Genomic DNA, 14,346 nt, shown 5'->3' with positions numbered 1-14,346 from the left:
CGTGGTTCTCCGTGCCAGTCCGCAGGCTGGCAGCCTTGGCATTACCTAGAAATGTGGTAGAAAAGCAAATGCTCCGCTGCCCCAAATCTACTTTTGTCCCTGGGGAACTCTGTAGACGAGGCGGGCTCTCTGGGTTTTAACAAGACCTCCAGCTACTTCAAATGCAGGCTCTCAGGTTCGAGAACCACTAGCAGAGTTTCAGTCTAGCCAGACCACCTGAATGTGAGGCCATGCTCTGCCATGTAACAACTGTGTGACTTTGGGGAAGTTACTTAACACCAGGGGGGACCAGTTGTCCCAGTTTGTCTGGAACTGTCCCAGTTTTAACACTCAGAGTCCCATGTGCTGGGAAACCCTTCCGTCCCAGGCAAACTGTAACAGTCGGTCACCCTAAAATCACCTCTCTGCTTCATCTTCTATAAAATAGGGATAATAAAATGAGTTAGTATGTTAAAGTGTTTGGAACAGTGCCTGGTGAGACTGGTAAACACTGATGAATGGTAGCTCACCTGAGCTTGTGCCTTCATATTTTTATTCCTTCATCAACATTATACCATCTAAACCTCACTTGTTAACTAAATGAATTTTAAAGAAGCACAGTGCTTAAAATTGTGCCTGGTGGATAGTAAATGCTCAGTAAGTCTTAGCTATTCTCATTCTTATTATTAGCTATTAGCTAATATCATTTGGCCACAACTGAGTCCAGGTTTCAAGCAACCATCAGAGCAAACCATTAGAACCACCCCAGACACTCAAGCTAGCCCCACAGAATCCTAAATATTAGTAATACATTCAACCCCATCTAACGCTATTTTCTTCCTTTCCCATTCTCCATACTCAGAATGCACTCCCAGATCACTTTGCCAAGTTTTTGCCCATATAAGTTAGCAAAACCTCACAGTTCTTTTGGTGATACAATCCTCCTCCCAAATTTGAAGTCATTGGCCCCCTGGGGACTGCAGCGATCTGACTCATTATTTCAGTCTGGAGAAAATGAAGGGTAGTGGGGTAGGGCACACAAAGGGACTGCTTCAGGGCAAGGTCATTGCAGGGTGCATTACACAAGGAAATGCTAGCTGCTGGCCATGTTTGCACATGTGCAAGGGGGGAAGGGAAAGCTCAGGCTGAGAGAGTCCCTGCCACCTGCAGCCCATTCTCCCAGCTTCCCAGCTCACCCAAGGTGTTAGCACTCAGGTGGCCAACTAAGGAAGCAGGACAGTGGACAGTCACTCAGAGGATGCTATGGGCGTGGAAGTGGCACACATCCCACCACCCATCATCATTGCCACCCTTCAGACACGTAGCACGTTACCTACAAGGCAGGTTGGGAAACTCCACCTAGATGTGTGCCCAGGAAGAAAGGGATATGGATTTGGCAAAGAGCTAGAGAGTTTCTGCCACCAGGACCTTCAGAATGACCAAGAGGCATCACTTTGGCCAGCAAGGGAGGCTGTGTGGGGTAGGGGGTACCTATGGTCTCCACATCTACGCACAGCCCCATTGTGACGACCTGTGTTCTCCATTCTCCACTCTTTCCCAATTAGAGAATTAGTGAGGGTGTGAGGCCATCGGATGGTGTCATTTTATAACCATCAATCAAGCTTTCAATTTGATTTACTCTCTCTCAGCCTTGTAGCTGCAAGATATAAAAATTCCCTGGTTTTCTAACCATGCGTTGAGGGAGAATTTAGACTTTGAGTGAGCTTGTCTTTCTTTCATTTAAGCTGTATGGTGCCATTAGGCCAGCACCCTGCCCAATAGACCTTGACTTCAGGGTAATCTTTATTTGGCAGGGGCCACCAGGTCCCCAAAGCCTTGCCTTTGATGGAAACTTTGTTCTGGGGGAACCACAGGATTAACTGCCTCACCATAGCATGCCAAGGGCTGCGGGTGTCCTGTCCCTTAATGCTAGCTGGATTTTCACTGTCCTCTGACCTGTTGCCAGCCTTACATTGCACCCTCCAGCCCCCTGCCTCCTTTTCTCTCAGGACTTCTTGCTCTACCCACTCCTAGGCCTATTTTTGTATCAATCAAGGTTCTTATCTTTAAGCAATAGAAACTGATTCTGGCAACTCTAAGCAGAAAGGGAATTTGTTGAAAGTACTGGTTATTTCCCAGGAGATCCAGAAGGTTGGAGGATCAGATCTGGAAGAGACCCACTGCTTCTGCTGGGCATAGACGTCACAGTTGGCACTACCAACATGGGATGGAGGTGCCACCATCCTTGAAACCTGGATGTAGCTGCTGCCACTGCCACTATCAATATTGGGGATGATACAGTGACCCTTTCCTTTTTTTCTGGGAGCTCTTATAAACATACATGAATTGCATTGTGTCCATCTGATGAATTCAGGGTGGATGTGTCTGGGTGTCAGCTCGGGAACTCTGGGGATCTGTTGTTTAATATGTCCACCCCTTCTGCTTCTCTCCTTTTTCCTATTCCTGTCCTTCCATCCATTTGGCCTCTCTGTTTCAGTTTTCTGCTTTCTTCCCACCTGATTGCTGAGCTCTCTTTTTACATCATCCGCTGTCACTCATTATGACTCCCATTCATTAACTATCCTACCTGTGTTCCACGCAGTCAAGCGCTCACAGCCTGGGGGAATGTTCCTCAGGAAATCTGCGTGGGGGTCTTTGTGAGAGATGAATATGGAGCAAAGACCTCCACCCCACATCCTGGCACTTGGCCCCTGTGATGGTTAATTTTATATGTCAACTTGACAGAGAATGCTTCCATGGGGTGCCCAGATCTTTGGCTAAACATTATTCTAGGTGAGTCTGTTATGGTGTTTGTGGACGAGATCAACATTTGAATGGATTGACTGAGTAAAGCAGATTGCCCTCCCTCATGTGGGTGGGCCTCATCCAATCAGTTAAAGGCCTGAATAGAAAAAAGATTGACTTCCCCAAGAATAAGAGGGAACACTTCCTGCCTGACTGCCTTGAGCTGGGTCATCAGTTATTTCCTGCCTTCAATTTTGAATTGAAACTTCCATTCTTTTTGAGTGTGGATCCTGCTGGTCTTCAGGCTGGAACTATGTCATTGGCTCTCCTAAGTCTCCAGCTTGCCAACTGCAGTTCTTTAGGATTTGTCAGCCTCCATAATCATATAAGTCAATTCCTTATAATAAATGTCTTTCTATCTGTATATGCATCCTATTGGTTCTGTTTCTCTGGAAAAGAACCATGACTAATATAGCCCCTGAATGGGGGTGGGGCCCAGCCATGACCCCATGCTTGCCTGCTCTGGGTTGCAGATGGCAGGTGCCCAGGAAGATGCCACCATACACTTGAACATGGTTTGCCATTGATGGTGAACTTCCTAGACACTCCACCAGCCCCTCGTGATAACTGGCCCTGATTGGCAACCTGGTCGCCATTGAATGGTTTTTCCCACACAACCCAAATATTGGTCTCATGATTGAAGCCTCTTGAGTATTTCTAGTTTTAGGGGACAGTGATGAGCTATAGCCCAAAGGAAATGGCAAGCTTATTTTAATGCTGAGCCTTCTACCTTGGGCATAGCAGGCTTTTCTAAGTGCCCATGCACTGTTGCCTGGTATGGTGGACGTGGGTATAGATTTCTGTCCCCTCTGGACACTGCAAATGTGCAGGTGACCACAAGTATGAATATGCTAAAGGGACAGACAGCAGGGAAGTGCAGGTGTTTACCTTGTTGCACGGGCGTTTGTTTAACACGTTCTTGAATGGATGATTCCGAGTCATGAATGGTAGAGTAGGGCCAAGGGTGGGGACGCAGAATCTCCAACTTCCTCCCAATTAACACTCGATCTGGATTGTTAGTACCTCAGGGATATTGTTGCAAGTCTCCTAACCACAGCAAGATGGTGCCCTTGGTGATTGTGTTGCAGGAAGTCTTGAGAACAGAAAAAGAAGGCTCACATTTATTACTGTCTTCACAGCCAAGATGGGCCATGGATGATAACCATAGATTTAGGGAAAAGGGGTGCTCGCTTCGGCAGCACATATACTAAGATTTAGGGAAAAGGGGGTGGGCTCCAGGAGGGGCATGGAAGTCACAGGTGAAACTCTGGGGTCTGAGCCAAACCCACAAACAAAAACCAGAATTGATTTAAGGAGCTCCTTTCGTGTATTCAGCAGACATTAGCTGAGCACCTTCTAAGTGCCAGGCCCTGAGTGGGTGGTAGAAATACAGCAGTGAGCAGGATTCCCCTCCATCTTCCATGGGTATAGAGCTGTTCTCTCGAGTAGTGAATGCTGAAGGAGCCCAGAAACGAGACAATATGCCTGTGACTGGTGCTCAGATGGCTGCATTGTTTGACTTCTCAGCTCTCCTCTGACTCTTGACTCCCCCACCAAGAGAGGACAGCAGGGTATCCACTCCCCAGCCCAGGCCTGCTGCCCACTTGGTTTCTCACTCAGAGCACTCTGGCCACTTCAGAGGCAGCCAGCCCAGGGACTTAGCCCAGAGGCAGCTGTGGGGCGCGGGCCTGGCAGTGAGCAGGCAAGTGGGTGGGCAGACAGGCAGCAGGGGAACACTTGAGAATTAACCCGGACCAGGGCTGGGTGTCTCCTCAGAGGACACAACGATCACAGACATCCCCCTTCCTGTCTTTTGAAGGTACCACCCCCAAATTCCAGGGCCTGGGCACTGTGTGGGGTCTGAAGGAAACAGTAGGGCACCCTCCTCACGCTTTGGTGATTTGTCTCAACCTCATGCTCTCCTAGGGATGCAGACAGCCCCTCTGGAGGCTGAGCCCAGCCCTGGATAGAGGGCGCAGGGTCTGTTGGAGGCCAGGCCGGGCTGCCCATTACTGCCTCTCAGGGGGCACTGCCTGTCTCAGAGCTGAGGCGTAGGGCAGGGCCAGCCAGGAAGCAAGAGGGCCCACGTGAGCTTGGCCCTTCCTCCTGCATCCACCCTCTCTCCTTCCCTCCCTCCTCTCACTCTCTGCCTGCTCTCTTGCTCTCTCCAGACTTAGACATGGCTAGAGAGACCAAGCTCGGCCCTGCCCAGACAGGACAGAAGAGGCCGTGGGACAAAGCCATCTCCTGGTGAGTCTGCCGGGGAGGGAGGCTGCTCCCCATCTTGTTTGGGGCTCTGGGTGCCCTTGGGATGGAACATGGACCCCAGCTCACGCTGTTCATCCTACTCACTGTGGCACCTGAGGAGATCACGTCTCCCTTGGACTCAGGTTTTGTCGTTAAACTGAGGGAGTCGACCTAGCTCATTCCAAGTCCCCTTCTCACTGATGTAACCCACCACCATCCTGGCAGAGGAGGGTGCTCTCACCTCCCCCCTGGAGCCAAGGGGCATGGGTCCTCCCAGGGGAGCCTCGCCTGTGGGGCACTTGGGGGCTTTTTCTAGGTATAGATGCTTGAGAAGTAACAAATGGAAATCTTTCTGGATGAAATCTTGGCCCTAATCTGGGACGCTTAAAGAAATTTTCAAGAAACCTTAAAACATTTTCAGAAAGGAGCTCACCAACCTCTGCCAGCCAACGTACCATTTTCACAGGTATAATGATGGTGTGTGTGAACATGGTGGCCCTTTTGTCCCTCAGCTGGGCATTTGTGACAACAGAGCTCAGCTCTGGGGTCCTTCTGTGGACATTTGGGTGGTTTCCGTTTTGCCTGTGGGGGAGGTGGGGAAGCAGCAGGCAGGTGGTTGCTCTTAGGAACAACCCCCGTGTAAACACCCTGGTGCCGAAGGTTCCGGTTTCTTTTGGATTTCGCCTCAGCTCATGTCCCCGGAAGTTGGGGTGGCAGGGCTGGGCAGGGCAGGGGCGTGGGTGGTGCTCTGACAAGTCTCTGCATCTCCAGGATGACCTCCAGAGACATCAGGCCAAATCTCTCCCTGCCAGAAGCAGCCCGAGGGTCTGTGGCACCTTGTGAGTGCCAGCGTGAGTGGCCTTTTCACTGCCTTTGTTTTGGGCTAAGTAGATGTTTACTAGTGGGTAACTCATACTTTTTTAAACTTGCATTTCTTCAGTGATGTAAAACTGTGTATGTGGTATGTGGGTTGGCTGTCTCATGTGTGAGACTCTTACCTACAGGTGTCTGTTGACCCAGTTTTGTAATTATCTGATGGGAGACAAGCGGCTTTCACACGTGGTTTTTTTAACACAGCCACTTTGGAGACTGAGTTCAGTTCTTAATTCTGGTAACATTCTTCAGATTTCATATTCCTTCACCAGCACCGCCTTGCCCAGCAGGCTCAGACCCAGTCCTCTTTGGTCCTCTGAGGGGTGCAAGTGTGGGAACAGGGAAGCAATGGGGAGTGATGACAGCTGTCATCCTTTAGAGGGGCTCCAGCATTCAAGGCCTGGGGTAGGGGTGACCTTAAGACCCGTTTGTCCCCAGGGGACTCCAGTGGGGAGAATGAAGTGCTTCCCCGGGTCTCGGGCAGCGTGCGTCTGTGGGCAGCGTGGGTCTGCGGGCAGCAGCGGGTGGGCAGCTAGGAGGGACAGGTTGGTGATGGGTTTGGTGGCTCCTGAGCTGCTGGATGACCTTTTCATGAGAACTGGTCAAGTCCAGGCAACGTGATTTGAGCCTCAAAATGGAATGTGTCAACTTGGAGGAAAGGATTTGTGGTGGAAGGATTGCCCCAGATCCTCTTCCCCTGCCCTCCCACCCCCACCTTTGCCCCTGGCCCTGAGGACACTTGAGGAGGTGGCTTGACCTCTGCCCACAGCCCCATGCCGAAGGTGCATTTTACTTCTCTTTTTGTAGAAAGTCCCGGCTTGCAGACGGTAACAATTAGCCCAGACCAGGGGACTGAAGCGGCTGCGTACCTGTGACCAGCCCACTGCCCCTTAGGGACAAAGGGGCAATGCCATAAGCCCAGAGCACAGGCATTCACCCGACTGGGTGAACGGCGGGGGTAGGAGGAAACAGAGCAGGGAAGCCCCCAGACCCGGAAGGACGCTCCCCTTGTCTACAGCACACGCTGCTATAGCTGTGCGTGCGGCTGAAACCCTCGCCCCTCTCAATCCTGCCTGTCTCAATTTGACCAGCTCCCAAGTCTGCGCTCAGCGGTCAGTGAAATATCATTTACCATTCATTTTTGGCTACTTTAAAATGCCATTTTAAGAAAAAATTAAGAGGACAAAAAGCACACATCTTTGCATTGGCCGGGAATCGAACCCGGGCCTCCCGCGTGGCAGGCGAGAATTCTACCACTGAACCACCAATGCTTCAGTAAGACGAAGGTCGCCATGGCAACTCAGGTGGTCAGCTACAGCACTACCATCACCACCCTCCCCCTACCTCCTGGTGTATGGTTTCTAACCTAGTCTTAACCCAGTGGGTAGGAGGTGGCCCCCGGCCAGCCCGAGGGGACTGGAACAAGCGAGAATTTCCCCTCAGCGATGGTGTTCAGCTGAGACTTGCCACTTTGATTTCTGTCCTTGCTGGTCCGTTCCTGGGCGTCAGGGGGCTGCCTGTTTCCTGCATGACGCCAGGAACCCGGACCCCGAAGCGCCTGGGGGTGGGTACCCGCCCTCCCTGCGCTCCTCTGGCTTCCTTTCCTTTCTCCAAGTATGGGCCGCCCACCGCCGGAATCAGCATCCCTGCGGTTCCCGGGCCGCCCACCCAGACTGCATGAAGCCAGAAAGCGGGGGTGAGGGTGGCCGGAAATGTCACCAGCAAGCCTGGGGACCCCGCGAGATGAAAGGGCAGGGGACCCCCAAATGTCCTCCATTCCGCCTCAGACATTGCCTCTCATGTGCTGGGCCTGAGCTGGATTGTGGGCACACAGTACCAGAAAGTTGTTCCAGAAACTGCCGCCCCTAGCATATTACCACCCTTCCCCCTCAATTCATACCCCGCCACAGACCAGCTCCGCCCCTCCTCCCCCGCAGGCAGCACCTGAAGCTCCTCCCGTGGCTGTGTCCCTGCAGGGCCTTTCTGGACCCAGTTGGCCCTCTCTACCGATCTCCCCATGCCTCCTGGGTATCAGTACCCTGGAGGTGATGGTGCATGAGAGAAGGGGGTGAGGCCCCACACTGAGAGCCTGGAACCTTCCAGGCTCGTCCTCTCCCTCCCAGCCTGGAGCAAAGGGCAAATTGGCCTGGCTACACTCCTAACCCTGCCTGGCTGGCCCTGCCAGTGCTGGGCCCTGCATCCTGGCGATTCCCACACAAGGCTTAGAGGCTCTTACACACCCACAGGGGCTTAACTCTTCCCTTTCATCCTGTGCCAGACTAAGATCCAGCACGTCGGCAGTGCCTGGGTCAGCCAGCGTCGGCAGTGCCTGGGTCAGCCAGCGTCGGCAGTGCCTGGGTCAGCCAGAGGAGCCTTTGGAGGACCCTACTCTGGCTGGTCAGAAACCTGCGGGCAATTGTCCCCCTCCTGCCACCGGGAGCCACCTGGAAGGTGCCTCTTATCAGAGGCCAGTCTTAGGGAAGCTGGTTTACTATGGTCTCCCAAAGTGACCTTGGTCGAGTCCCTAGGGGCTCCTCCAGTGGAGATTCCTGGGATTCTAGGAAAAGCTGCATATCTGTTTCCCCAAGTTAAACTGCAGTCTGGGCCAGGACTCTGGCTGTGGACGGTGACCCCTTCCCTATTTGTCTCTGCCACAGCAGCAGCAGTAATTATGACTTGGACTACAAGCTGTACAGGGACAATGTCCCCTACAGGTGAGTGGGTCCTGCCTCCTTCCTCTGGGCAAACAGGTGGGGCTGGTTGGCTTGACCCTCTCTGTCCCGTCCCATAGGGTGTATGAATACCAGAGAATCCCTCCACTCATCAACCATGTGCCTGTCAAGATCCGGAAGAACCATGTGGGCATGGGGGTCAAGAGCAGTTTCAGTCCCCACAAGGTCCCCAGGAATAGCCACAGAGCCCCAGGGCAGATAAAGTGTGAGTGAAAGGGTACAGCCCTCATCTGCAGGGCGAGGGAAGAGCGGGGCAGTCCTTAGCAGTGAGGGCAGGCCTGGGAGCCCTAGCACCACTGCCCTCTGCCTCCTGGGCCTTGTGGGACACCAACTCTGGGCCCTCTCTCAACAGTCCAGACGGAGGAGCTGCACTCCATTAGGGGGGAGCTGAGCCAGATCAAAGCCCAGGTGGACCGCCTATTGGAGAGTCTAGAACGCATGGACCAGCAGAGGGACCAGCTTCCAGGTTGGGCATCCCAGTTAGTGGGCTCCGGCTTTTCCCACTCCTGAAGGTACCAGGGGCACCTGGAGTCCTGCTTTGGGCTTTCGTGTCTGCAGGGTTCCCCCTCCCCCACCCCCCAACCCCAGAGTCCCTGTAGCTGGCTATTCCTGTGGCGTGAGGATCTTTGTGGCTTCTAGGTTGTTCTGTGACTCCCACCCACTCAGTAGTTATTTGGAGCCAGAGGAGTGTCACAGCCCAAAGCCATCTTGTCCTCTCAAGCCCTAGATCAGTGACGGGTTTCAAGTGGCCTTTTGGGGTCAGCTGGGGCCTCCAAACCCAGCCATTAACTGGTGACTCTCCCTGCACAGGGACAGAGAGCAATGAAGAAAACAGGGTCCCTGGAAGTAAGGGTTCCTCACGCAGAACCGCTGAACCCCAGCAGGAGCCCAGGGGCCAGAGGGCCCCTCCAGAGGCAGACAGCTCCAAGGAGAGCACAGACGCGAAGGAAGCAGTGAGTGGCCCGGCGCTTCCCCCATCCTCACCCTGTGTTTGGGTCCTGATGCCTCTTTGTGAACAAGGGAGAGCCTTGGGTTTGTGCAGGAGGTCACAGTGGTGGTTGGGGGAGGCATGACATGCATCACAGGCAATACCCAAAAGATGGACAGTGTCCTGCTTTTCATACCCTCTTAACTCAGGGTTGGTCGGCTCAGCTGGCCAGTCCTGGGCTGAAATGCTATCTCCTCCTGGAAGGGGGTGGGGGTGCCTTGAGTATTGTTGAGGGATGTCACAGGTATGCCTCATGGTCCCACACCCCTTGCCTAAGAACCACCTGGTAAGCTTGTTAAAACCCTTATTTCTGCCCTTTTCCTGATCCTACTTGCTGCCTGTCTTTAAGCTGTCCACATACCATGATCCCCAGGAAAACTGGACAACGTACCTTCCTGGATGGAGAATATCCAAATCTGGATCTGATAATAGCCCTTTGTGCAGCATTAAAGAGCCTGAATGTTCCCTGCCCTCCTCCCGTTGGTTGTCTCTGAGGTGGGCCAAGCCCCCGTTGCTGTTTGGGCCATCTCAGCAAGGCTGGGGCTGCTGAGGAGTTGCCAGTGATGTGCTTCCCTTCCTTGACCTGCCAGCCCTGCCCCTTGGTCTGCTGAGCCCCAGAGGGCCCTTTGCTGCTGCCCAGGCCTGAGTCACATCTGGGAAGACTGGGCTAGAGGAAGAGAATGCTTTCTTTTGTCTGGTGGTTCTAGGTTCCCAGGTCTCAGGAAGAATCTAGAATAGCACTGATCTTCTAAACCTGCCAAGGGAGGTGGGGGTAGACTGGGGTGTTAGCAGATGGCCCTCCCTTTCCTAGCCATACAATGCCTCTCAGACCTCCTGGCCAGAGTCCTGCTTCTGTTTTTCCTACAGGTGAAGAATCACGCATCAGACCAGGAGGGCAGCCAGTAGAAGGTTGGAACCCCTTCAGGCTTCTCTGCTCTAGGCACCTTCCTGGGTGGCTCCCTTTATTGCCTTGTGTGGCTTTTTGAAGGCCTCCTAGGGGCACCTGTGCAACCAGAGACACCCATTCTGGAGTGAGGGCAATGGAAGTGGAGGCACCGCTCGGCCAGACCAGCCAGGAAGCCTCCCTGCTAACAGTGGCTTTAGCTTTGGAGCTCGTGTTTCCAGATGGTAGTCCTGGGGCTGGCAGGGGTGAGAAGAGGAGGTGGGCAACTACCCAGGACCAGCTCACCTCTTCATGAAGTTGGGGCCCAGTCTTGCAAGCAGCAGCGAGACAGGGCCCCCAGGAGCCCTGACTGCTCTTCTCCCCTCACGTGGCCCCACCAGTCCTATCTGGGTGTGGCTTCACCCAGACAGCAGCAGCAGCAGTAGCACAGCAGCAGGTCCAGGCAGCTTTTTCCAGCCACAGTAGTGTGTACAGGAAATATCCTACTGGCCCTTTGTCTGAAACTAAGCTTTAAGGTCCTCAGCTTGTGCCTCACATAACCCTTTTGGTTCCAGATGCCCCATCTACCCTACAAAACCATTTTCAGGATAGGGCTATCATTTCTACATTCTGCTTCTATCTTGTCTCTTGCTGGTGATACGTTGTATTTCAGATCTGCTCTGGAAATATGTATTATGCCAGAAGGGAGAAAATACAATTTGTATTTTCCCTAGTCAGGGATTCTTGGTGTGGTCTGAGCCTCATTCTGGTCCTTGGACTGTGCCAGGCTAGCCCTTCCTAGAGAAGCTAAGCATACCCAAAACACTCTAATCCAGAAGCTCCTATCAAAGTGGGACACAGAAGGGACCAGGCTGCCCTGCCTTCCTCCAACCCAGACCTGAGGACAAACCCATGGGGTTCAGGAGCCACCCTGATGGTCAATCACCCAGGCCAGCTCTGCCCTACAGAATAGCTAGGGTGCTGGGTTACCAACATCCAGAAGCTCTTCCTCCTGGCAGTTCATCTGCCCTCTCCCAGAAGCCAAGACTGGATAAGAGACACCAGGTAATGAAGCCAGCCCGGACTCCCACTTCAGTAGAGGAGGCCGCTGGCTGTGCTGCTCTGGCCATGGCCAAGGATGAGATCCAGCTTTCACCAAGTCAAACCCTTTCCAGCTTCCCAATCTTGAGCCTTGGTCTTGCTCAGTACCAAACTAGATGCTTCTGGGGCCACACAACCCTCCCTACTCTCTTCACACCTCAGCACTGGCCCTCACTCTGGTGCATGAGGGGCAGCTTCTCTTCCAAAGCACCTTTCCCTATATCACCCCTGCAGCTCCTTCCATTTCAGCCTGTGTCTTCTGCTCATGTTAGGCTAAGGCACAGGACACATTTAAGACAATGCTGTCCCTAGCCCTTGACACCAGGAGTCCAAAAACACACTACCCAGCTCAGAAAAGCCTTGCTCTTTTAAATACTGTACCAAGAACCACAACAGAGGCTTTTTCAGATATAAAAATAGTTTTGTTTAAGCTCAGATATAAGTGAGAAGGCCCAGGCCCCCATTCTCTCAAAAGCAGCCCGATTACGTAGGAGGGAGTCATTGGCTGGCCTGCAGAGGGTCCATCCCTTCCAAGACAGTAGTAGCTCCTAGACTTGTTTAACAGGTGAGTCCAGCTGAAGTCCTTTCCAACTTGGGTGCGTTCGTTCGCAGGTTTCTTCACCTGGGTCGGAGATGGCAACCAGGTCAAGTAGAAAAATATCTTTAACGGAACAGTTTGTAAGAAATCATTCCAACACAGCTGTCCAGTGCAGTTCTGTGAGCGCCTCTCAGAGGCTCTCCCGTGCTCTGAGATGTCGGTGCCGCGCAGTCTGGAAGCCTATGGTGCAGGTCCTTCCGGGGGGGCGGGGGGCCGGCACGGTCCTAGGTGTCCATTGTGGCTCAGACTCCTGGTTCAGGGCGGGGCAGGGGTGCCCCTCCGGCGGGCAGCCCTCACCAGGCACTGCTGCAGTACGGGGTAGAGGCGCTGGCAGCCTTCGATGCCCATGCGCACGGCATCGGCCCAGCTCTCGGTGGAGCTGCCCTCCCCGCTGCCCAGCAGCCCGGCCACCTGGTTGAGAACCGGCATGAGCGCCACGGTGAGGCCGGCGGCGGCGCGCTCCTCCTCAAGCCGCGTGGGGTCCAGCAACCAGGTGGACGGGGGGACCGGCACGCGGCTTAGGCCGCAGCCCACCACCAGGTCGTACATCTCGACTCCCGCGTCCGCCAGAGCGAGCGCGGCGGCCGTGAGCGCGGCGGCCAGCGCCGAACCTCCATCCTCCAGCAGGAGCGCCGACACCTCGAGCTGCGCGCGCGGGTAGCGGCCCAGGCGCACCGCCGGCTCGAGCGCCTCCTGCAGGGCCAGCGCCAGCTCACGTTCTTCGCCGCCGCCCGGGGGCGCGCGGCGCCGGCGGCCCGCAAAGGGCGCGCGGCGAAAGTCACAGACCAGGCGGCCCCGCAGCGCGGCAGGGGCTTCGCCGCCCGCTCCCGCCGGGCCGCCGCCGCGCTCGCCGCCCTCGGCCTGGCGCGGTCCGGACACGGCGCACAGCACCTTGGTGCCTCCCGCCTCCAGGTAGGCAGAGCCCTTGGCCTGGCTCAGCAGCCCGGCGCGCGCGTACACGGGCCGCAGCCGCGTCGGGTCGCGGGCAGCGGGCTCCTCCTCTTTGTCCGCTGCGTAGAGCTGCGGCGGCTGCGATTCCTCGGGCCCGCGGATTCGGCGATGGTCCCCGGGCATGGCGTCTCCTGGCGTGCGAGCCGCTTCCGCTGAGCCCTCGTGAGGGCTGTCGGGATAGCGGCGGCAGCGCCGCACCGCCCCCCACCGCTTTGGAGGGAAAAGGGCAAGCAATGTAGAGCCCGCGGAACAGCAGTGAAGGACGTCCAGGGTGATACATGGATTGATGGATGCACCGGGCAGGCCTGTAAATGGGACCTGAGCCCCAGCCTCCCGGACCAGGGCAAATGTCTTCTTCCTTTCACTTATGAAGGTAGTAATTATTTTAATTTGACACTTATTTGTGTGATTTTATATGTGTTCCCCACTGTCTTGCCCAAGAGGGCATTCATTGTCCTTTTGTCTTGGTCACTCCTGTACCCTTAGTGCCCTGACTGACATAAATGCTTGTTGAATGATTGCATGATCTCTCTCCTGCGCAGGATTGTATAAGCTCTTTGTATCCCTAACACTCACCTGGCATGCGCTTGTTGAAGCCAGGACCTCAGCACCCTCCCTCCGTCTGTGACAGCTAGCCTCTGCTGCTTCTCCCAGCATAGACCTGGTTTTCCTCCTCCTTCCACTTCAGCGGGGCTGTGACCCTGGACCCCAGAGCCAGCCTGCTATACCCAGGGGACAAGAAATCAGTCGGAGCTTGTACAAGTTAGCAGTACTTTTAACCTCCCTGCACACCACTGTTTCCACACCCAACTGTCTTCAGATTTGGGTGAACGTGTTTCAGGCCCATCTTGGGGTCAAGGAATCAGGAATGATGGGCAAAGGTGTCAGGGAAGGCAACTGAATACCTCCTACATCAGAATGCCTCAAAAGAGAGGGGAAGAGGGACATGGGCCTTAGAGTCCAAGAAAGGAGCTTCTCTCTCTGCTTCGACAACCCTGTGGCTCATCTTCTACTGAGCGATTAATGCCTCTCTCCATCTCACACTGCCATTGTGGCCTCTCTCCACAAATGTCTTGAGGCAATCCTAAGAGCCATTACCAAAACTCAGGGGTCTGGGTCTGGACTCGGCCAGGACTGCAACCAGAAGCCACAGCATTTATTCTACAGCCAGGGAGCCACAGGCACTTAT

General features: G+C 54.3%; 2 protein-coding genes and 1 non-coding gene across 3 annotated transcripts; 1 reads left to right on the top strand and 2 right to left on the bottom strand.

Annotated features, from left to right (window-relative positions):
* Window positions 1-1,242: 1,242 nt before the first annotated feature.
* LOC117035318 (heterogeneous nuclear ribonucleoprotein C-like) lies at window positions 1,243-11,859 on the top strand. The gene is made up of 7 exons (XM_033129222.1): window positions 1,243-1,459; window positions 4,956-5,034; window positions 8,562-8,618; window positions 8,696-8,841; window positions 8,989-9,102; window positions 9,447-9,589; window positions 10,492-11,859. The coding sequence occupies exons 1-7, from the start codon at window positions 1,243-1,245 to the stop codon at window positions 10,528-10,530; spliced, it is 795 nt and encodes a 264-aa protein (XP_032985113.1). The 3' UTR covers window positions 10,531-11,859.
* TRNAG-GCC (transfer RNA glycine (anticodon GCC)) lies at window positions 7,105-7,175 on the bottom strand. The gene has a single exon. It is a non-coding gene; the product is annotated as a tRNA-Gly (tRNA).
* A 149-nt stretch (window positions 11,860-12,008) lies between the features above and the next one.
* EXOSC6 (exosome component 6) lies at window positions 12,009-14,252 on the bottom strand. The gene has a single exon (XM_033127314.1). The coding sequence runs from the start codon at window positions 13,278-13,280 to the stop codon at window positions 12,462-12,464; it is 819 nt and encodes a 272-aa protein (XP_032983205.1). The 5' UTR covers window positions 13,281-14,252; the 3' UTR covers window positions 12,009-12,461.
* Between the last annotated feature and the right edge of the window lie 94 nt (window positions 14,253-14,346).

This window comes from Rhinolophus ferrumequinum, chromosome 15 (genome assembly GCF_004115265.2).
Source record: "Rhinolophus ferrumequinum isolate MPI-CBG mRhiFer1 chromosome 15, mRhiFer1_v1.p, whole genome shotgun sequence".
Lineage (NCBI taxonomy): Eukaryota > Metazoa > Chordata > Mammalia > Chiroptera > Rhinolophidae > Rhinolophus > Rhinolophus ferrumequinum.
This window is presented reverse-complemented; position numbering and strand designations above follow the sequence as displayed.